Genomic DNA, 24224 nt, shown 5'->3' on the forward strand with positions numbered 1-24224 from the left:
GTTGCTTAAAATGGGTCTCCAAAATGTTCTTATTATTGTCTTTGAAGAGCTGTAAAAAATCAGAACAAAAATATTCATATTCTAAAGCAAACTTCATAGAATACATAATATTTTAACTATGTAATTAAAAAGGGGCTCTCTTTCATTAGCTTAATAAAGTTAACTGTAATTTACAGTATCAAAGTATTGTCAATATTTAATAATTAAGATGGTACCTAATTCTAAAACACTGTCATGATGAATAGCTTACCAAAAATTGTATATAACGAGTTATACTTAGGTGCACAGAGACAGACTCTGTGTTTTAAAAATGATTTGCTTTTTAATTGTAAAATTCCCTTAAGAAATAGATAAAAAGAGAAAAGAAATGCAAAGTAATATTTATTGAGTATCTACCATATCCTAAGCATTGCACTAGTTGCTTCATATTTTCTCTCAGTCTTTACAAACTCTTCAGAGTGAACATTATCCCCATGCAACACAGAGGAAGTACATTCATTGAAAAGTCAACAGTCTACAGTAACACAGCTAGTAATGAATAGAGCTGAATTCAGTTCTGAAGCTATCCTACCTCAAAGTCCACAGTCTTACATCATATTGTATTATTGATTCTGAAATTCAGGACATATAAGTCTTATATTTGAATAAAAGTTAAACTTTAAAAAATTAAATATATTTCACTGACATATGTGCTTCTTTTGAACTACCACTTACAGTTTGTGTTTCTTTATCCTTTGGGGAAAGAAAAATGTAATATGAGGACCCATCTTACATGCATATGAAAGTAGGTAATTTTCTCCAAATAGCAAAAATATATCCCTATATTGCCTAAAATTCAATTAATTAGAGCTGATTCAGGGTAATTAATTCCTCTTAAGATCCAAATATTCCAGTCATTCATATTATAGTTTTCTCCCTTTATGACAGAACACATCTTTATATCATTTGCATTGATACAAACCATTTCTATCTGATTCCTGTTCCTTTAACATTTAGCCAAGACCAACCAAATTCAGAAAAGGGGAGGTAATTTGGTAGTTGGGAAGGAACAAATAAGAGATATTCTGGAAATATTTAGGCCCATAGGGAATGCAGGAAAAAGTAGAGACAAGAATAAGTACAAGGAACCTAGAAAGCCATGACACAAGATAACAAAATGTACATTTTCCCTAGGCAAATATAGGAATATTTGCTGTTATGAAAATCAAGATAAAATTAAATTTAAACCATCTTTTTGTCTATGTACGGCATAAACTCAACATTCTTGTTAAGTTCCATCTTTGTCATCCTCTAAAGTCACTAACACATTTTACCGGCAAGTATCAGAACCAGAAAACTGAAAAAATATGTATGCTTTAAAATTTTACTAAGTTTGAATTTAAGTTTAGAAATAATATATTTGTATATCTCAAGAAAGTCAAATTCTTCAAGTTTCTTCTAAAGAAACTTCTATTAATATACTGAAAGAACACAATAAACCTGAGATGACTAAAACATACATAAATGAAATTTTAGCAGTATGATTTTTCTTCTTTTTCTTTTTTTTTGAGACAGGGTCTCACTTTGTTGCCCAGGCTGGAGTGCAGTGGCACGATCTTGGCTCACTGCAACCTCTGCCTCATCAGTTCAAACGATTCTTATGCCTCAGCCTTTGGAGTAGCTGGGACTACAGGCATGCACCACCATGACTGGTAATAGCACTACGATTTTCTAAACTGATCTCCCCTCTCTCTTCTTATTCATTCTGTTTCATCTTAAACATGCTTTTAAATTAATATTCCTTATGTATAGTTCTGATTGTGTTATCTTCCTATTCAAAAACATTTAGTTGCTCTTTCCAATGTTGAAAACCTTTAGCCTAATATTCAAGTCCCCTCAAGATGTGGTCCCAAATAAAACATTAATCCTATTTCCCATGATATTTCTCCTTTGGAGAGCACGGGGAGTATGACCAGTATTGGTACATTAATACCTGCAGAGTTGGAACTGGAGAAAAAGAGAGCTAAATAAAATGTTTTATTCAAATATACAAATATTAATAAGACTGCCCTTTGGGTTAGACTCCAGTAGTACTAGAAGAGACTAGTTCGATTATCGCTAGGTGATAAAGATAAACAGAAGTGAAGCAATATAAGAAAAATCATAATACTTACTGACTTTAATATAAGCACTGAATGAATGGTCAACACAAATGCTAGGGTATAGGAGTTACTTCAGTATTAAAAATAAAAATAGGAGGGGGGCGGAGCAAGATGGCCGAATAGGAACAGCTCCAGTCTCCAACTCCCAGCGCGAGTGACACAGAAGACCGGTGATTTCTGCATTTTCAACTGAGGTACTGGGGTCATCTCACTAGGGAGTGCCGGACAATCGGTGCTGGTCAGCTGCTGCAGCCTGACCAGTGATAGCTGAAGCAGGGCGAGGCATCGCCTCACCTGGAAGTGCAAGGGGGAAGGGAATCCCTTTTCCTAGCCAGGGGAACTGAGACACACAACACCTGGAAAATCGGGTAACTCCCACCCCAATACTGCGCTTTAAGCAAACAGGCACACCAGGAGAATATATCCCACACCTGGCCGGGAGGGTCCCACGCCCACGGAGCCTCCCTCATTGCTAACACAGCAGTCTGCGGGGATCTATCCGCAAGGCAGCAGCGAGGCTGCGGGAGGGGCGCCCGTCATTGCTGAGGCTTAAGTAGGTAAACAAAGCCGCTGGGAAGCTCGAACTGGGTGGAGCTCACAGCAGCTCAAGGAAGCCTGCCTGTCTCTGTAGACTCCACCTCTGGGGACAGCGCACAGCTGAAGCCCAACAGGGGAAGGAGCAGGGGCCTGTGCAGACGCGAACGACTCTGTCTGACAGCTTTGGGGAGAGCCGTGGATCTCCCAACTCGGAGGTTGAGATCTAACAGGGGACAGACTGCCTGCTCAGGTGGGTCCCTGACCCCTGAGTAGCCTAGCTGGGAGACATCCCCACTAGGGGCAGTCTGACACCCCACACCTCACAGGCTGGAGTACACCCCTGAGAGGAAGCTTGCAAAGGAAGAATCAGACAGGTACACTCGCTGTTCAGCAATATTCTATCTTCGGCAACCTCTGCTGCTGATACCCAGGCAAACAGGGTCTGGAGTGGACCTCAAGCAATCTCCAACAGACCTATAGCTGAGGGTCCTGACTGTCAGAAGGAAAACTATCAAACAGGAAGGACACCTATACCAAAACTCCATCAGTACGTCACCATCATCAAAGACCAGAGACAGATAATACCACAAAGATGGGGAAGAAGCAGGGCAGAAAATCTGGAAATTCAAAAAATAAGAGCGCATCTCCCCCTGCAAAGGAGCGCAGCCCATCGCCAGCAATGGATCAAAGCGGGTCAGAGAATGACTTTGACGAGATGAGAGAAGAAGGCTTCAGGCCATCAAACTTCTCAGAGCTAAAGGAGGAATTATGTACCCAGCACAAAGAAACTAAAAATCTTGAAAAAAGAGTGGAAGAATTGACAGCTAGACTAATTAATGCAGAGAAGGTCATAAATGAAATGACAGAGATGAAAACCATGACACGAGAAATACGTGACAAATGCACAAGCTTCAGTAACCGACTCGATCAACTGGAAGAAAGAGTATCAGCGATTGAGGATCAAATGAATGAAATGAAGCAAGAAGACAAACCAAAAGAAAAAAGAAAAAAAAGAAATGAACAAAGCCTGCAAGAAGTATGGGATTATGTAAAAAGACCAAATCTACGTCTGATTGGGGTGCCTGAAAGTGAGGGGGAAAATGGAACCAAGTTGGAAAACACTCTTCAGGATATCATCCAGGAGAACTTCCCCAACCTAGTAGGGCAGGCCAACATTCAAATTCAGGAAATACAGAGAACGCCACAAAGATACTCCTCCAGAAGAGCAACTCCAAGACACATAATTGCCAGATTCACCAAAGTTGAAATGAAGGAAAAAACCTTAAGGGCAGCCAGAGAGAAAGGTTGGGTTACCCACAAAGGGAATCCCATCAGACTAACAGCAGATCTCTCGGCAGAAACTCTCCAAGCCAGAAGAGAGTGGGGGCCAATATTCAACGTTCTTAAAGAAAAGAATTTTCAACCCAGAATTTCATATCCAGCCAAACTAAGTTTCATCAGTGAAGGAGAAATAAAATCCCTTACAGATAAGCAAATGCTTAGAGTTTGTCACCACCAGGCCAGCCTTACAAGAGACCCTGAAGGAAGCCCTAAACATGGAAAGGAACAACTGGTACCAGCCATTGCAAAAACATGCCAAAATGTAAAGACCATCGAGGCTAGGAAGAAACTACATCAACTAACGAGCAAAATAACCAGTTAATATCATAATGGCAGGATCAAGTTCACACATAACAATATTAACCTTAAATGTCATGGACTAAATGCTCCAATTAAAAGACACAGACTGGCAAACTGGATAAAGAGTCAAGACCCATCAATCTGCTGTATTCAGGAGACCCATCTCACATGCAGAGACATACATAGGCTCAAAATAAAGGGATGGAGGAAGATCTACCAAACAAATGGAGAACAAAAAAAAGCAGGGGTTGCAATCCTAGTCTCTGATAAAACAGACTTTAAACCATCAAAGATCAAAAGAGAAAGAAGCCATTACATAATGGTAAAGGGATCAATTCAACAGGAAGAGCTAACTCTCCTAAATATATATGCACCCAATACAGGAGCACCCAGATTCATAAAGCAAGTCCTTAGAGACTTACAAAGAGACTTAGACTCCCATACAATAATAATGGGAGACTTCAACACTCCACTGTCAACATTAGACAGATCAACAAGACAGAAAGTTAACAAGGATATCCAGGAATTGAACTCATCTCTGCACCAAGCGGACCTAATAGACATCTATAGAACTCTCCACCCCAAATAAACAGAATATACATTCTTCTCAGCACCACATCGCACTTATTCCAAAATTGACCACATAATTGGAAGTAAAGCACTCCTCAGCAAATGTCAAAGAACAGAAATTATAACAAACTGTCTCTCAGACCACAGTGCAATCAAACTAGAACTCAGGACTAAGAAACTCAATCAAAACCGCTCAACTACATGGAAACCGAACAACCTGCTCCTGAATGACTACTGGGTACATAACAAAATGAAGGCAGAAATAAAGATGTTCTTTGAAACCAATGAGAACAAAGATACAACACACCAGAATCTCTGAGACACATTTAAAGCAGTGTGTAGAGGGAAATGTATAGCACTAAATGCCCACAAGAGAAAGCAGGAAAGATCTAAAATTGACACTCTAACATCACAATTAAAAGAACTAGAGAGGCAAGAGCAAACACATTCAAAAGCTAGCAGAAGGCAAGAAATAACTAAGATCAGAGCAGAACTGAAGGAGATAGAGACACAAAAACCCTCCAAAAAATCAATGAATCCAGGAATGGTTTTTGAAAAGATCAACAAAATTGACAGACCGCTAGCAAGACTAATAAAGAAGAAAAGACAGAGGAATCAAATAGACGCAATAAAAAATGATAAAGGGGATATCACCACCAACCCCACAGAAATACAACCAACCATCAGAGAATACTATAAATGCCTCTATGCAAATCAACTAGAAAATCTAGAAGAAATGGATAATTTCCTGGACACTTACACTCTCCCAAGACTAAACAGGAAGAAGTTGAATCCCTGAATAGACCAATAGTAGGCTCTGAAATTGAGGCAACAATAATAGCCTACCCACAAAAAAAAAGTCCAGGACCAGATGGATTCACAGCTGAATTCTACCAGAGGTACAAGGACGAGCTGGTACCATTCCTTCTGAAACTATTCCAATCAATAGAAAAAGAGGGAATCCTCCCTAACTCATTTTATGAAGCCAACATCATCCTGATACCAAAGCCTGGCAGAGACACAATAAAAAAAGAGAATTTTAGACCAATATCCCTGATGAACATCGATGCAAAAATTCTCAATAAAATACTGGCAAACCGGATTCAGCAGCACATGAAAAAGCTTATCCACCATGATCAAGTGGGCTTCATCCCTGGGATGCAAGGCTGGTTCAACATTTGCAAATCAATAAACGTCATCCAGCATATAAACAGAACCAAAGACAAGAACCACATGATTATCTCAATAGATGCAGAAAAGGCTTTTGACAAAATTCAACAGCCCTTCATGCTAAAAGCGCTCATAAATTCGGTATTGATGGAACGTACCTCAAAATAATAAGAGCTATTTATGACAAACCCACAGCTAATATCATACTGAATGGGCAAAAACTGGAAAAATTCCCTTTGAAAACTGGCACAAGACAGGGATGCCCTCTCTCACCACTCCTATTCAACATAGTGTTGGAAGTTCTGGCTAGGGCAATCAGGCAAGAGAAAGAAATCAAGGGTATCCAGTTAGGAAAAGAAGAAGTCAAATTGTCCCTGTTTGCAGATGACATGATGTATTTAGAAAACCCCATCGCCTCAGCCCAAAATCTCTTAAGCTGATAAGCAACTTCAGCAAAGTCTCAGGATACAAAATAATGTGCAAAAATCACAAGCATTCTTATACACCAGTAACAGACAAGCAGAGAGCCAAATCAGGAATGAACTTCCATTCACAATTGCTTCAAAGAGAATAAAATACCTAGGAATCCAACTTACAAGGGATGTCAAGGACCTCTTCAAGGAGAACTACAAACCACTGCTCAGTGAAATAAAAGAGGACACAAACAAATGGAAGAACATACCATGCTCATGGATAGGAAGAATCAATATCGTGAAAATGGCCATACTGCCCAAGGTTATTTATAGATTCAATGCCATCCCCATCAAGCTACCAATGACTTCTTCACAGAACTGGAAAAAACGGCTTTAAAGTTCATATGGAACCAAAAAAGAGCCCGCATTGCCAAGACAATCCTAAGTCAAAAGGACAAAGCTGGAGGCGTCACGCTACCTGACTTCAAACTATACTACAAGGCTATAGTAACCAAAACAGCATGGTACTGGTACCAAAACAGAGATATAGACCAATGGAACAGAACAGAGTCCTCAGAAATAATACCACACATCTACAGCCATCTGATCTTTGACAAACCTGAGAGAAACAAGAAATGGGGAAAGGATTCCCTATTCAATAAATGGTGCTGGGAAAATTGGCTAGCCATAAGTAGAAAGCTGAAACTGGATCCTTTCCTTACCCTTATATGAAGATTAATTCAAGATGGATTAGAGACTTAAATGTTAGACCTAATACCATAAAAACCCTAGAAGAAAATCTAGGTAGTACCATTCAGGACATAGGCATGGGCAACGACTTCATGTCTAAAACACCAAAGCAACGGCAGCAAAAGCCAAAATTGACAAATGGGATCTAATTAAACTAAAGAGCTTCTGCACAGCAAAAGAAACTACCATCAGAGTGAACAGGCAACCTACAGAATGGGAGAAAATTTTTGCAACCTACGCATCTGACAAAGGGCTAATATCCAGAATCTACAAAGAACTCAAGGCCGGGCGCGGTGGCTCAAGCCTGTAATCCCAGCACTTTGGGAGGCCGAGACGGGCAGATCACAAGGTCAGGAGATCGAGACCATCCTGGCGAACACAGTGAAACCCCGTCTCTACTAAAAATACAAAAAACTAGCTGGGCGAGTGGCGGGCGCCTGTAGTCCCAGTTACTTGGGAGGCTGAGGCAGGAGAATGGCGGGAACCCGGAGGCGGAGCTTGCAGTGAGCTGAGATCGGCCACTGCACTCCAGCCTGGGCGACAGAGCCAGACTCCGCCTCAAAAAAAAAAAAAAAAAAAAGAACTCAAACAAATATACAAGAAAAAAACAAACAACCCCATCAAAAAGTGGGCAAAGGATATGAACAGACATTTCTCAAAAGAAGACATTCATACAGCCAACAGACACATGAAAAAATGCTCATCATCACTCGCCATCAGAGAAATGCAAATCAAAACCACAATGAGGTACTATCTCACACCAGTTAGAATGGCAATCATTAAGAAGTCAGGAAACAACAGGTGTTGGAGAGGATGTGGAGAAATAGGAACACTTTTACACTGTTGGTGGGATTGTAAACTAGTTCAGCCATTATGGAAAACAGTATGGCGATTCCTCAAGGATCTAGAACTAAATGTACCATATGACCCAGCCATCCCACTACTGGGTATATACCCAAAGGATTATAAATTATTCTACTACAAAGACACATGCACACGTATTTATTGCGGCACTATTCACAATAGCAAAGACTTGGAATCAACCCAAATGTCCATCTGTGACAGACTGGATTAAGAAAATGTGGCACATATACACCATGGAATACTATGCAGCCATAAAAAAGATGAGTTTGCGTCCTTTGTAGGGACATGGATGCAGCTGGAAACCATCATTCTTAGCAAACTATCACAAGAAGAGAAAACCAAACACCGCATGTTCTCACTCATAGGTGGGAACTGAACAATGAGATCACTTGGACTCGGGAAGTGGAACATCACACACTGGGGCCTATCATGGGGAGGGGGGAGGAGGGAGGGATGCATTGGGGAGTTATACATGATATAATGATGAATTGATGGGTGCTGACGAGTTGATGGGTGCAGCACACCAACATGGCACAAGTATACATATGTAACAAACCTGCACGTTATGCACATGTACCCTAGAACTTAAAGTATAATAAAAAATAAAAATAAAAAATAAAAAAAATAAAAAATAAAAAATAAAAATAAGAATAGGAGATTTTGGCCAGCTGGAGTATCCAGGCATTAGGATTACAAACTAGTGCAGAACCTTATAAAACGCAAGTGGAGGAGAAAATGGTGGAAGAAGTTTTGAGGTGATCTTCCTTTCTACTACCTTTCTTCTTCTCTAATCAGACTGTTTTCTTCCACTTTCTCTTTCCTTTGCTCTTTCATTTGAATGTTTTCTTTTATGTTAATGGTTGTGATCTCATTTTATCTCTTCATTAACTGTAACCAATTGCATGTCCTTTTTGTAAATAGTGTTCAAGTCACTTTTTTATTTCAGTCTTTTTTTCTTTCATTACTGTTGTTCTTTCAACTGACTAGAATTCAGCACTGAGAAGTTTTAAACATTTAATAATAATATTTAATATACAAAATTCTATATTTGATTCTAAATATTCTAAATTTTAATTGGTACTTTTTAGTTAAGAAGGTTTTTAAGTATGGCCTTTAAATTTTAAAAATATAAATCACAAACATGAATCTTTCCTGATATTTGAAATAAGATATTATGAGAGGCATTTTAAGACACCAAAAACTTTCACATTAAGAAAATGAGACTATTGGCCGGGCGCGGTGGCTCAAGCCTGTAATCCCAGCACTTTGGGAGGCCGAGACGGGCGGATCACGAGGTCAGGAGATCGAGACCATCCTGGCTAACACTGTGAAACCCCGTCTCTACTAAAAATACAAAAAACTAGCCGGGCGAGGTGGCGGGCGCCTGTAGTCCCAGCTACTCGGGAGGCTGAGGCAGGAGAATGGCGTAAACCTGGGAGACGGAGCTTGTAGTGAGCTGAGATCCGGCCACTGCACTCCAGTCTGGGCGACAGAGCGAGACTCCGCCTCAAAAAAAAAAAAAAAAGAAAACGAGACTATTTCAAGCATAAGAAATAATATATTGTTTATATAACATAATGATATTCATTTTTCTATACATTTACATTTAATATTATATAATCCAATAATTTAGTAACAAATAACAATGCTATGTGATACTATATAAGAGGAAAACTAAAAGTGGAAACAGAATTATGTAAATAAAATTTAATTGTCTGATATGGTCATGAGAAGAGAGAGAAAAGATGAGGTGATCCGAAAAGAAACAAGTCAGTCTAAAATTGATTAGGTAGTTTCAAGCATTATTGAAACTCAGTGAGTTCAGTGAGCTTTAGTTCTTGTTTCTAACTGAATCATAAAGAAGATTTTATTTGAGGATGCCCAAAAGATGTGGATGCCAATTCTACCTGTGGAAGATATAGATAAAATAGAAAAACAACTTCAGATATCCATTCTATGACAAAGGGGCATATCATCAGGGAGATTAAACTCAATGTTACTTCATAAATGTGTTATAAAGAAAATTATTTTAATCTACTGCCCTTAAGCTGCAAAGTACATTTCTCTTTCAAAGATTCTGTGTATTAAGTATCTGACAGTAGAAGTATTCATTCTGTTCTTCTAAGACATGAATGTCACACTACTTTTTATTTTTAAAAGCAGCATCTAAAGAGATACTTGGTCTATTACCTAATGTACAAAGGATATAAATTTGACAAACACATTTTCTGAGATAATTGTTTTTATTGAACCCAGATTCTTCCACCAGTGTCCATCCGTATAATGTGGTCTTCCCTAATGGCACTATAATTTATGCAGATAGATGCAAATTGAGTCAACTGTAATGCCTATGATGTCTTGAAAATTTATATATACAGTCATCTCTTGGTATGCCCAGGGGATTAGTTCCAGTACCAATCCACATACCAGATACTAACCCACAGATGCTAAAGTCCCTTATAATAAAATGGCAGAGTATTTGCATATAACATGTGTATATACCCCCATACAGTTTAAATCATTCCTAGATTACTTATAATGGCTAATACAATGTATACTATGTAGTTTTTATATTTAATTTTTTATTTGTTTTTTTATTGTTGTACTGTTACTTTTTACTGCCTTTTTTCCCCGAAATGTTTTGATTTGCAGTTAGTTGAACTTACAAATGCAGAATCCATGTTGAGAGAGGGCCAGCTGTACATATAAAAGCAAGCACAAGGATGGCTGGCAAGACGGCCGAACAGGAACAGCTCCAGTCTGCAGCTCCTAGCAAGATCAACACAGAAGGCAGGTGATTTCTGCATTTCCAGCTGAGGTACCCGGCTCATTTCATTGGGACTGGTTAGAAAGTGGGTGCAGCCTATGGAGGGCGAGCCAAACCAGGGTGGGGCATTGCCTCACCCGGGAAGCACAAGGGGTCAGGGGACTCCCTCCCTTGGCCAAAGGAAGCCTTGAGGGATTATGCTGTGAGGAACAATGCATTCCGGCCCAGATACTATGCTTTTCCCATGGTTTTCACAAACTGCAGATCAGAAGATTCCCTCATGTGCCTATGCCACCAGGGCCCTGGGTTTCAAGCACAAAACTGGGTGGCTGTTTGGGTAGACACCGAGCTAGCTGCAGGAGTTTTTTTTTCGTATCCCCAGTGGCACCTGGAACGCCAATGAGACAGAACCATTCACTCCCCTGGAAAGGGGGCTGAAGCCAGGGAGCCAAGTGGTCTAGCTCAGGGGATCCCAGCCCCACAGAGCCCAGCAAGCTAAGATCCACTGGTTTGAAATTCTGGCTGCCAGCACAGCAGTCTGAAGTCGACCTGGGACACCTGAACTTGGTGGGGGGAGGGGCGACCGCCATTACTGGGACTTGAGTAGGTAATTTTCCTCTCACAGTGTAAACAAAGCCACCAGGAAGTTCCAACTAGGCAGAGCCCACCGCAACTCAGCAAAGCCACTGTAGCCAGACTGCCTCTCTAGATTCCTCCTCTCTGGACAGGGCATCTCTGAAAGAAAGGCAGCAGCCTCAGCCCGGGGCTTAGAGACAAAACTCCCATCTTCCTGGGAGAAGAGGTGGCTCTAGGTGCAGCGTCAGCAGACTTAAACTTTCTTGCCTACCAGCTCTGAAGAAAGCAGCAGATCTCCCAGCACAGCATTCTAGCTCTGCTAATGGACAGACTGCCTCCTCAAGTGGGTCTCTGACCCCTGCGCCTCTGACTACAAGACACCTCCCAGCAGGGGTCAACAGACACGTCACACAGGAGAGCTCTGGCTGCAACTGGCAGGTGTCCCTCTGGGACGAAGCTTCCAGAGGAAGGAACAGGCAGCAATTTTTGCTGTTCTGCAATTTTTGCTGTTCTGCAGCCTCTGCTGGTGATACCCATGCAAACAGGGTCTACAGTGGACCTCCAGCAAATTCCAGCAGACCTGCAGGAGAGGGGCCTGTTAGAAGGAAAACTAACAAACACAAAGGAATAGCATCAACATCAACAAAAAGGATGTCCATACAGAAACCCCACCCGAAAGTCACCAACATCAAAGACCGAAGGTAGATAAATCCATGAAGATGAGAAAAACCCAGCCCCTTGTGGGTAAAAATCCCAGAAACCAAAACACCTCTTGTCCCCTAAAGGATCAGAACTCCTTGCCAGCAAGGTAACTAAACTGGACAGAGAATGAGTTTGACAAATTGACAGAAGTAGGTTTCAGAAGGTGGATAATAATGAACTCCTCTGAGCTAAAGGAGCATGTTCTAATGCAATGCACAGAAGCTAAGAACCTTGAAAAAAGGTTAGAGTAATTGCTAACTAGAAATATCAGTTTAGAGAAGAACATAAAGGACCTCTTCAAGGAGAACTACAAACCACTGCTCAAGGAAATAAGAGAGAACACAAACAAATGGAAAAACATTCCATGCTCATGGATAGGAAGAATCAATATCGTGAAAATGGCCATACTACCCAAAGAAATTTATAGATTCAATGCTATCCCCATCAAGCTACCACTGAGTTTCTTCACAGAATTGGAAAAAAAATACTTTAAAGTTCATATGGAACCAAAAAAGAGCCCGCATTGCCAAGACAATCCTAAGCCAAAAGAACAAAGCTGGAGGCATCACACTACCTGACTTCAAACTATACTACAAAGCTACAGTAACCAAAACAGCATGGTACTGTTACCAAAACAGAGATATAGACCAATGGAACAGAACAGAGCCCTCAGCATCTCTTTCTCTACACAGACTCTTTATCTGGCTAGCTTGTACTGTTTATACAATGGCAGACTCAGGGTAGACTGACTTCTCACATGGTACCATTTCAAGATAGCCAGGAAGGTTGCAAGGTTTCTATGACTCAGTCTTGGAAGTTGCATAGCATTACACCTGTTATAATCTAATGGGCAAAGTAATCATAAACTAGCCCAGATTCAAGGGAGTGGAGGAACAGATCCCACCTCTTCACGGGGGGTATGCCTGTGTGTACAATAAAGAAATGATGGCAGATCCAGCTACCTCATAACATTTTTGATATATATAAATCTGATTTTCTAAATAAAGAATGATATCCCATGAGAAAACATAAACCTGACTTCCCAAAAGAGAATAGAGAGCCATAAGCAGATTCATTAATCTGATTATTTTATTTTCAGTATATATCTGCATTAAAAATCTATCTGCATTCTATTTCAGGAATCTAGTGCATCAGGATTATGTGCACTCGTTAATCCAAGTGTAATCCCTGAACCAGCAGCATCAGCATCACCAGGGAACTTTCCAGGAATGCAGAATATCAGACTCTACCCCAGACCTACTTAATCAGAGAAGCCCAGAGAGATTTATATGCATATTAAAGTTGGAGAAGTCCCATACTCATATACTAGCATAAACAGAGTATCCTCAAACTCATAATAAAGAAACCTAAAAAACACGAAGTACTGTCCTGTCAACTTTAGGGGCGGAGGATCGGACATTTTATTTTGTTTTTAAAGGGGGAATACAGCTAAAACTGAATTGCTTCAGTAGTCTTTGACAATTTAAAAGCTGGATGTGTATGTGTGGCTGAGAATCTTGTTTTCATCTGGGATCAAGAATTATTACTATGTATATGAGGAAGTGTTTCTTCTGCAACAGCTATTGACTAAGAAAAGTAAGGAGAAAAGACCAAAAAAGAGTGCAAATAACTTCAAAATAGATAACAAGTATCATACATATTTAGTAATGTACATGTAAAAATGTAGACTTTTTTTGCTATTGTTATTAGTGAATTACTTAAAATATATTTTTGACAGTACAGCATCACTGTCTTGCAAGTTAAGCTGCTGTAATTTACCAGTGTCTCGAGGTAAAATTAAAGCCAGTTTAGAAACAAAAATGCCTTTTTAAAGAAATAACATGAAAACATACCATTTTTTCCCCATAAATATGTTCAATCCATTCACAATTTCTTGCCTGTTTCTTAACTCATCTTGCATTTCTATCATCTAAATTACAAAACATAACTAAAATACCTATAAGAAAGTTCTTAAATATCAAATAAGTTCAAAATTAAAGATCATTTTAAATTACCAGTCATTACTTTGTCTTATTAAGCATCTGGGTGTAAATGTTTTTTTTTTTTTTTTTTTTTGAGACGGAGTCTCGCTCTGTCGCCCGGACTGGAGTGCAGTGGCCGGATCTCAGCTCACTGCAAGCTCCGCCTCCGGGTTCCTGCCATTCTCCTGCCTCAGCCTCCCGAGTAGCTGGGACTACAGGCGCCGCCACCTCGCCCGGCTAGTTTTTTGTATTTTATTTTTAGTAGAGACGGGGTTTCACAGTGTTAGCCAGGATGGTCTCGATCTCCTGACCTCGTGATCCGCCCGTCTCGGCCTCCCAAAGTGCTGGGATTACAGGCTTGAGCCACCGCGCCCGGCCAAGGGTGTAAATGTTAACTAGAAAATTATATTTGAATATTTAAGTTCCTTATAAATTCAAAAAATATTTAATTTAAGGAAGAACTAGAAACTTTAAGTTGGTTTCCAAGAGGGTGCTGCAGACCCATATAGATTAACAATACTACATAAACTCACCAAAATATTTATATTATATTTCTCTTATTTTGTTTCCTCTAGAAGGCAAGGAATGTCTTCTCTCTATATTCTCTGTTCAGTAGCACTGAGTGCTTTAATGATAAATATCACTGAATAAACTAAGAAATGTAGCTATAACTAAAGGAGATAGAGATGAAGGAGTTTGTTATAGTGATTTTGTGTCCAACTAAAGCAAAGTGGAGGAAGTCTACCCCTACCAGCTTTAGTTTAAAAGATTTTATGAAAAAGTGAGCTAGTTCAGAGATATTTAAATATGTTTAATAGTAGACATGAGGGAAAATAGGTTGTTCCAAATCCTGCTGACATTCAAAAAAAAAAAACCAGGAAGAAACAAAATAACAGAACATTAGAAATGGTTGTGTACTTGGAGATCAAGTTCAGCATCTTAATTCCAGAGATGAAGAAATGGATGTCTATAACAGCATAGTCGGGTTGAGATCTTCTAAGCCCTGGTTTGTTTTTTGTCTGGTAGATTTTAGTAAAAGTCAGTAAGAAATACAGGCTTATAGAAATTGACTTGAGATTGATTGTTAGGGGAACTTTGATACATGAGATAGAGCGGTGGTTCTCCAAGTGTGGCTCTTCGACAAGTAGCATTAGCATCACCTGGAAACTCACTAGAAGTGAAAATTTTCAGTCCCACCCCAGACCATCAAGATTAGGAACTGTGGGCATAGCGTCTAACACTCAGTGCTTAATAAGCTCTCCAGGTGATTCTGATGTATGCTCAAAGTTGATAACCACTGGGATAGAATTTTTAAAAGCTAGAGTAAATATCTCTACGTTAACTTGCAGTGTTTTAAGGAGGAACAAAAATTGTGACCAAAAATCAAGTAAGCAGAGAAAACCTCTGAGAGCAGTTGTGAGAGTCTAATAGTGTGTTGCTAGTGTGGGGAAAAAAAACAAATGAACCTTGGGACCCCCAAAATAAGCAAAGGAAAAAGTCAAGCTGAGAATTATAATACATCAGACAAACCTGTCTCCCATTTTATTCCTAAATAAGACAGCTACAAAGAGTTTTAAAAGCTATGTATCATATTTTGCCCACAAGGAAATTCCTTGTGGGCCTCAAGATCTTTACCCTGAAACAGTTCTGCTGAATTTCACCCTGGCAATGTAAACTGAAAGCTTATCCTCACAGGTTTCAGACAGAAAGTCATCCTTCTGCTCACCTGTGACAAATGCCTGATTGCTTCCTCTGCCCTACTGTTTATAAAAAATGGAGATTCACTGAGCCAGATTAAACTGTGTATTCAGTGAAAGGCTGATCAAGGACTCAAAAGACTGCAACCTTTGTCTCTTGTCTACCTATGACCTGGAAGCCCCTTGCTTCAAGTTGTCCTGCCTTTCTGGACTGAACCAATGTACATCTTACGCGTATTGATTGATGTCTCATGTCTCCCTAAAATGTATGAAAGCAAGCTGTACCCTCACCACTTTTGGGCACATGTCGTAAGGACCTTCTGAGGCTGTGTCACAAGCGTGTCCTTAACCTAGGCAAAATAAACTTTCTAAATTGATTGAGATATGTTCTCAGATACTTTTGGGTTCATACTAGTTATTACTGGAAACAGTGAAGAAGGCTGTAAAAATAAAACTGATCAAGTTTAGGTGAGATTAAATGAAAGCTCTAGAATAAAGTTGTGAACTCTGAAAATCTGAGACAGGTCTCAGTTAATTTAGAAAGAATGTCACTTTCTGACAGGCCCAGGAGCCCCAAGTTTATGTTGGAACCTCAGAGAGGAATTCATCCAGCTCATAGGTATTTGATGGTACAAATCCATGGCTGGACTTGGCTTTAAAAAATTTTTATCTGAGATTCCTTCTATGAAACAAAGTTCCATCAAAGCCAATGTAAAAGCCTACATAAAAACAAATAATTATTCTTGCTGCACTGTATACAAATAATCAGAACAAGTATAATAAAGTGAACTCAGTTCTACCATGATTTGTCTTTAATAAAAATGGGAAACTGGAGAAAAATTATGTTTCAAAAACTATAGTACACCTGTTGTTAGATTCTAGTCTTGCCTAATGTTTTTCAACTTTTATTATTTTCTACTGTTTGGACAGATTTTTCTATTTTGCAGGCTACAAGACTACAAAATAATGTTTTCAATTTTTTTCCTTCTTTTTCCCCATTTTTCCTAATTTGCAGTCACTGCAAACTAAGCTGTGCTTTCATAAAGCCCTGCAAAGTGAAGCTAGACAACTTAAACTTCAGAAGAAAATAACAGCAACCTACTTACAAACATAAGCCACTTTCATACCTGCGTACAGATGTATGGACTTCAGAGTAATGTGGCCTATATAGATTTTCCAGGATTGTTCTTTTGTTTATTGTTTTTCTGCCTTCCTCCCCTTATTTTATCTTCATAGGACATGAGACTTCACAAACCTGCTAAAAATGAGCTTTCCTAATGACTCAGGATCTACTCATCTAGGAATAAACCATCCTAGCCATGAGAGATCAGAGGAAACCTGAGACCAGAAACGAGTTTTCTTCTAAAAATGTTTTCTCCAAAAGATTTTAAAAATGAAAGGGGGGAAATGTGAAAGGAAAATAAATCTTGGGGCCTGCAAATCACTAAACTAAAGGGAAAAGTCAAGGTGGGAACTGCTTAGAAATAACCTGCCTCCCATTCTATTCAGTCACCCCTCTGCTTACAGAGATAAATGCATATCTGATTGCCTCCTTTGGAGAACCCTTTGGAGATGCCAATCAGATATGCATTTATTTCAGTGAGCACAGGGGTGACTGAACAGAATGGGAGGCAGGTTGGTCCTAAGCAGTTCCCAACTTGACTTTTCCCTTTAGCTTAGTGATTTAGGGGCCCCAAGATTTATTTTCGTTTCACAAGGTTAACAGTTAACTCTGGATTATCTATGCTTGTAAAGGGAGAAAGCAGGAGACAATCTCAAGTCATTTTTTATTTGGCTTTGCAGTAGAATTTGATTTTTTTCCCAGGACTTATCTTTGTTCATGGTAATACAAACATTTAAAGTGGAACTAGTAGAGCACTAGATTAGCTGTGTGTGCTCACGTATGTCATGTAATCACTTTGGGCTTCTACTTTCTCATCTGTAAAATCAGTTGGCTCACCTCAAGATTATTTTTAGCCACTATAAATCCATGAACATTGGCTTGCCCGAAATGCTTCACTCCAAGAACAAGTCTAGTCATTTAAATATCTTAGTATCATTATTGGTATCTTAATTTGCCTGGTAACTTTGGTTAAGTTAGTGATCAACATTTGGGGTCCCCAAATGTGTTATTTCCTTTGCATTAATTAGGTACTGTAAAGAGTGTGAAACAAAAATAAAAACTTGGGATCCAATTCACTATGCTAAAAGGAAAAAATTAAGCTGAAACCTGAGTCATCCAAGAAACTGCCCTTCCTTTGTTCCTAAGCAGACAGCTACAGATAAAACGTTAAACATCTCCACAGGTAGCTACTCTATGTTTACCTTATCTTATGAAAAATGTGAATTTACTGAGCGTCAGACAATACACTGACTATTCCTTTACCTGTTCCTTTTCTTTTGCAACATGTGGATTCAGTAATGTGACCATATCCTCCCTCCTTCCCCTCCAGCCTACCTTTCCGCATTAAATATTGAAGCTCTCAAAATCATCTTTGGAAAAGGCACACAGACCTGTCTCCCGGGTATGTCCTTAATTTTGACAAAATAAACTTCTAAATTTATTGAGACCTATCTCAGATGTTTTTTGGTTTACAAGAGTTAAACCTATGTTTGGTTTTCAGTGTAGAACCAAGCCCAGGTTTATTTAGTGGCTTCTGCTCCCTCCTGCCCTAAAACACACACACACACACACACCCCCAAAAAATGCTGGAGGAAGCTTGCAAACATAAGAACATAAGATGAAAATAAAACAGGTAAGAATTTGGAGAGGAAAAAATGGCTCTATTTACACTTTTAGTTGAGAAATGCGGGCTGTGCTGGGTTGGGCTGCAATTCCTACAACCTGAGCCACAAAATCTGGATAAAATCACAGAGAATCACGTAGCCAATGAAGGTAACAAAAATCCGTCCATCTGAATACAGTTCTAACATTTTTCAGTAGGTTAAATATCTAAAACCTCCCAGGCCTGGCCAGACCGAAGATGGCTACCTTCCCAGCAAAATGTCCATCCAAGAGGGGCCTGCAGGTCTGACTTACGCACGGCTTTGGGTCATCCCTGTGGCTATAGCCGAGGCTGGGATCCTAAGCATACTTTAGACCCAACATACTTGGGTCTAAAGAGCACTTTAGAACTCGAACCTTAAGAGTCCTTCTCCCAGGCCAAGGGCTCTGGCAACAAAGCCTAAAGAGGCAAATGGGTAACTTGGGGTCAAGCTTTCCTTTTCCTTCAGATCTCCTTGCCTCGCCCTTAATTTCGGGTAAGCCTCCCAGGCCGCAGCGGGCGTTACCTCCATTCTGGGAGCCAGCGTTTCCCTGTCGCCGCTCCCAGCTCCAGCATTTGGTCCGCGAGTGGTGCTGGGGCTGTTGCAAGGATTTGTGGATGGGAGCGCAGCGGGAGACTGCCGGGCTTCTGCGTGGTTGCTGGGCTTTCCCTTAGCCTGATGAACCAGGATTGGTCCGTGGGGCGACGCTAGACCCTCACCTGCAGCCCATTTCTGTTCTGCAAAAAGCCGATTCACGCCAGTCTGCTACTCCAGTCACCGTTAGGAAAAAGTTGGTGGCCAGGTGCAGTGGGTAATACCAACACTTTGGGAGGCTGAGGCGGGTCAATCGCTTGAGGTCAGAACCTCCAGACCAGCCTGGCCAACATGATGAAATCCCGTCTCTACTAAAAATACAAAATTTAGCTGGACCTGGTGGCAGACGCCTGTAATCCCGGCTACTTGGGGGAGGCTGAGGCAGGAGAATCGTCTGAACCTGGGAGGCGCCCCACTGCACTCTAACTTGGGCGACAAAGCGAGACTTGTCTCAAAAAAGTTGCAACCTGAAGTTGATTTACTCCAGCATTCGTTAAAGTGGTGTCAGGGAGTGTTTTATACTCTGTTAACTACCTACGCTTAGTTGACCAAATAACTCTTTAGGGCCCATTTCTCATGGCAGGCAGTATAATGGTAGTTAAGAACAGGAGCTCTGGCATTAGAATCGCAACAGTAACCACAAGTTTAAATTCATTGTGAACATTAAATGAGATCATCCAAGGTAAGTGCTTAGCCTGTCTAGCAAAGAAGTGGTAAATACCTACTGCCATTCCTACCAACCTTTGACACAACTCATAACTGGTAAGAAAAAATGAGTTTCTTCATCTACAAGATAGTTGTAGGACCAATACAGGCTATATTGGCTAAAAAATGTCTACAGTTTTACTTAGCGTGAGTGCGAATGATGCAAATTTCATCTTTGATAGCTTCTGTGAGCCTCTCTTCCCTCAGTTTACCCAGTTAATTTAAAAGAATTACTCCCAGAAAGCTCTCCCAGAGCAGGGCCCCACATTTATAAAAGGGGTAATGGAGAGTCAGGGGAAGCATTATTTTGGTTCATGCAAAACAGGATGATGTTGGCAGATAAAAGGCAGAATTCAGGTTTCACAATTTGTACTTAACACAAGGATCTTGGGAATTTAAAGATGATCTTTGAGAGTTATGGGAGATGGTGTGAGTGTGGAGATACTGTATCCAGTATAACATATCTTACTTTATGCAACAAATATGTTCATTAAAAATCATGTTTCAACTTTTTGTAAAGGTATTTTGGTGCACTGTGGGACCTGGTTTTCGAAGGGGCATATGTACAGTAATTTTCACCTAATGGCCCGGGGCGGTGGCTCATACCTGTAATCCCAGCACTTTGGGAGGCCGAGGTGGATCACCTAAGGTCAGGAGTTCGAGACCAGCCTGGCCAACATGGTGAAACCCCATCTCTACTAAAAATACAAAAATTAGCCAGGTGTGGGGTGGGCAGCCGTAATCCCAGTTACTTGGGCGGCTGAGGCAGGAGAACTGCTTGAACCTGGGAGATGGAGGTTGCAGTGAACCAAGATGGTGCCACTGCACTCCAGCTTGGGTGACAAGAGTGACAGTCTCCAAAAAAAAAAAAAAAATTCACCTCAGTTTTCTGTTAAAAATCTAGTTCTTCCCATGTTCTCTGATAAAAGTTGACCCCCAAATCCAATAATTACCATATAATGAAGAGATAGCAACATCTAATCTGAGATTAATGGAAGAATTTCTGGTTTGTTTTCTTCCTCTGAATTTCATTTTCTCATTTTCTCCCACTGTGTCTCTCCATCACACTTTAAAAAATATTGACACTGTTTGTCAGATATGCTAGTATGTGTGATGTTTGATTTCTCCCTGCAGAGAGGACCTAGTAAATAACCACCCAACAATACTACCTATTTTCCAATTTTGAGCCTACAACTCATAATTATGACGACGGCTGGTTCTTGAGAATAAAATGAATAGTCTATATTAGTTTTTTATATTTATTTACGTTATCTACAATACATGGAACTTTTTACAATATACAAACAAGTCAGTGAATCCTCATTTAAAAAATAACCATATGACACATAATACGAAGATAATTTAAAACTGGACTCATGCTGTTTTATGACAGAACCAATTTCAATGGTAACTAATCTTCTTAAACATTATTTAATCATGTAGTTTCTGGAAGATAGGTTAAATGATGAAAAAATGGGCGACCATGAACACACCCTTTAATTTCATTTCCAAATTGGTGCTTCATTCTGTAGATAATGTCTTGGATGTCCTCTTTTGATAAGTACATGGGTAACTGTCTGGATAGACGCACTGCTTCTCCCTGTCCAAAGGGAAAGTCACACATTTTACCATGATATACCCTGAAGCAGAAAACATGTTATCCTGGCAAAAAGGAAAACAGAATATTGATTATTTTCATCTTATTATGAATTCACTCAACAAATATTTGTTAAGTATCAACTACGTTGTCAGCTCTAGGGATGTAGTGGCAAACCAAAAACCAAGACCCTTGCTCTTGTGCAATTTACATTTTAGTGCAGAGAAATAGAAAACAGACAAAAGACAGAACATTTTAGTCAATAAATAATGCACAAAATTAAACTGGGCCACATGACAGAGTGATTGTAGAGCTGGAAAAAGATTACTTAAGGAGATAGCTTTAAGCTTGAATTTAAATAAGGAACGAGGCTGGGAGTGGTGGCTTAGACCTGTAATCTCAACACTTTGGGAGACGAAGGCAGGAGAATTGCTTGCGGCCAGGAGTTCAAGACCAGCCTGGGCAACACTGAGACCCAGTCTCTATGAAAAAAAAAAGCTGGGCATGGTGGGGCATGCTTGTAGTCCCAACTACATGGGAGGCTGAGGCAGGAGGATCACTTGAGCCTGAAGGTCAAGACTGCAGTGAGCTGTGATCATGCCACTGCACTCCAGCTTTTGAGCAAGACCTTGTCGCAAATAAACAAAAATAAATAAGAAACCTTAATGGAAAGATCATGGGGAAAGAAAAACATCTCAGGCAGACAGAAGAGAAACAATGTTCAATGTGGGTACAACATAGTTGTTCAAGAGAGAGGAACAGGGAAAGGAAATTCGGCAACCTCTAGGACAGGGTGAGGAATTGGTGTTTTGATTTACACTTGGGCAAATTCTACTAAGCATTGTTGAGTCACAAAACTGTCCTGGCTGGATTCAATACAAATGTTTACTCTTACGAACCCTCAATGACACCTGGAAATCTTATTCCTGTTTATTTAACCTTCTCTTATAGTACCTACAGCTCTTATTTTCAGATCTTTGTTACTGTACTAAAATTGCCAATGCTTTCCCACAACCCCTCCACTCTCAGCAGGTAACTTCTACTCTTTCACCCCATATATCAACATGACTTCTCTCAAGTTCACCTAAAATTTCATAGGTTCTAATGATTAAGAAAAAAATTTTTTTAAGTTTACATAAAAATTATGGACATTTTAATGTTTATAACCTTCCTTAATCCTTTTTTTTTTTTTAACCCACTGTTACATTTCTCTTTTGTGGTGAATACTGTCACAAAGTGGAAAATTTCCACTTATTCAAAGATTCGTATCTTTCACTTCCCTTCCCTTCTACTGCTCTTGATGAGATCAGGACTTAGAATTATATTACAATACTTTTTAGACAAGTATGTGATATAAAGGTAGAATTATTTTAAATCCCTTCTAAGAGGATTATTTATGAAACGTTTTTTAAAACAGAACTTCACTGCAAAATATCTCATTTATAAGGTCTTTCCTCAATATGTACCCAAGGAAATGTTATGGTAAGAATCCATGATAGAGTTTATCACAGTCAGTCTATGATGTGAAACTTTTAATGGAGTGTTCTTTTTTATAATAGTGTTCTCCTTGCAATTACATAATAAAACTTACAGAAAATATTCTACTATTTGGAAATAATTTACTATTTTAAGAAACAAGTATCTTAAAGTCTGGCCAATCTATAATACCTCTCTATATAGAATCAGCAGCAGTACCCAAGCTTTTTGGCACCAGGGACCGGTTTCATGGAAGACAGTTTTTCCACAGTTGGCGGGTGGGGATGGTTTCAGGAAATTGTTCCACAAGAAGTGCACAACCTAGATCCCTCGCATGGACAGTTCACAATAGGGTTTGTGCTTCCATGAGAATCTAATGCTGCCACTGATCTGACAGAAGGTGGAGCTCAGGTGGTGATGCCTGCTGGCAGGCTGCTCACCTCCTGCTGTGTGGCCTGGTTCCTAACTGGCTTGGCCCAGGAGTTGGGACCCCTGTATACACTAACATATATATAAAATAATGCATACCTCTAAATAACTTATCACTTTGCGAGGTCTACATTCATAAACTTCCTTTGCATTTTTGTTTAATACAGCATTAAGAATTTCTTTTAAATCTGCTACTCCATAGAATGGGAGACAACTAGCCATTCCTTCTATTTCCAAGTAATTTTCAGTAATTGAAACTCCTGAAAGAAAACACACACACACACATAGTTAAGTTTATATTCCAGAACATGTCCATTAAAAACAAAAATTGCTGCTAAAACATTTAGTGAACCCTCATTAGAATTTAATATAGTCAGACAAAGTTTTGTTCCTTAGTTGGAGAACAAATAGTAATTTCCCATAGGATCTCACATTAAGTCATAAGTGCTCATTGACACCACGTGCTTTACATAATTTAATTTAATCCCAGTTATTGCTGTTCTGTTTCTTACATTTGTTTAGATCATTTCTTGCTTTGGAGAGAAAATGGAGTCCCATGATATTTATGAAAATAAAACTGGTTTAAGTGTTTTAACAACTGCTGCTCTTCAAATTCTACCCTACCATTTTAATATCTAAACGCCTGAATTATTTCTGTGATTTTAAGTTACAAATTATAAAAACAGTCACACAGTAATTTATGGAGATATTATTAATTAGAAGAAAATACTGTTTGTTCAAAATATTTTAATAGGACAAATAAAACTGACATGTTAAATGTTACTTAAATTACTCTTAGTAATTAAAATAAAACTAAATGGCTGGGCACAGTGGCTCACACCTGCAA

At 39.5% G+C, this 24224-nt stretch overlaps 1 protein-coding gene across 9 annotated transcripts in view; it reads right to left on the reverse strand.

Annotated features, from left to right (window-relative positions):
- Positions 1–21107: 21107 nt before the first annotated feature.
- PMS1 (PMS1 homolog 1, mismatch repair system component) overlaps positions 21108–24224 on the reverse strand; it is a 90300-nt gene continuing 87183 nt past the window's right edge. For 7 of the 9 annotated variants that reach the window (XM_033230870.1, XM_033230864.1, XM_033230865.1 and 4 more), the window contains 2 exons: positions 23477–23637; positions 21108–21475 (listed from right to left, as the gene is read on the reverse strand). In XM_033230870.1, coding sequence (XP_033086761.1) covers positions 21311–21475; positions 23477–23637 — 326 coding nt within the window. In that variant the 3' untranslated portion in view covers positions 21108–21310. The remainder of the gene's footprint in view (positions 21476–23476; positions 23638–24224) is intronic. The other 2 variants (XR_004441660.1, XM_033230867.1) reach the window with 2 other exon arrangements.

This window comes from Trachypithecus francoisi, unplaced genomic scaffold (assembly GCF_009764315.1).
Source record: "Trachypithecus francoisi isolate TF-2019V2 unplaced genomic scaffold, Tfra_2.0 Lachesis_group13, whole genome shotgun sequence".
Taxonomy (NCBI): Eukaryota; Metazoa; Chordata; class Mammalia; order Primates; family Cercopithecidae; genus Trachypithecus; species Trachypithecus francoisi.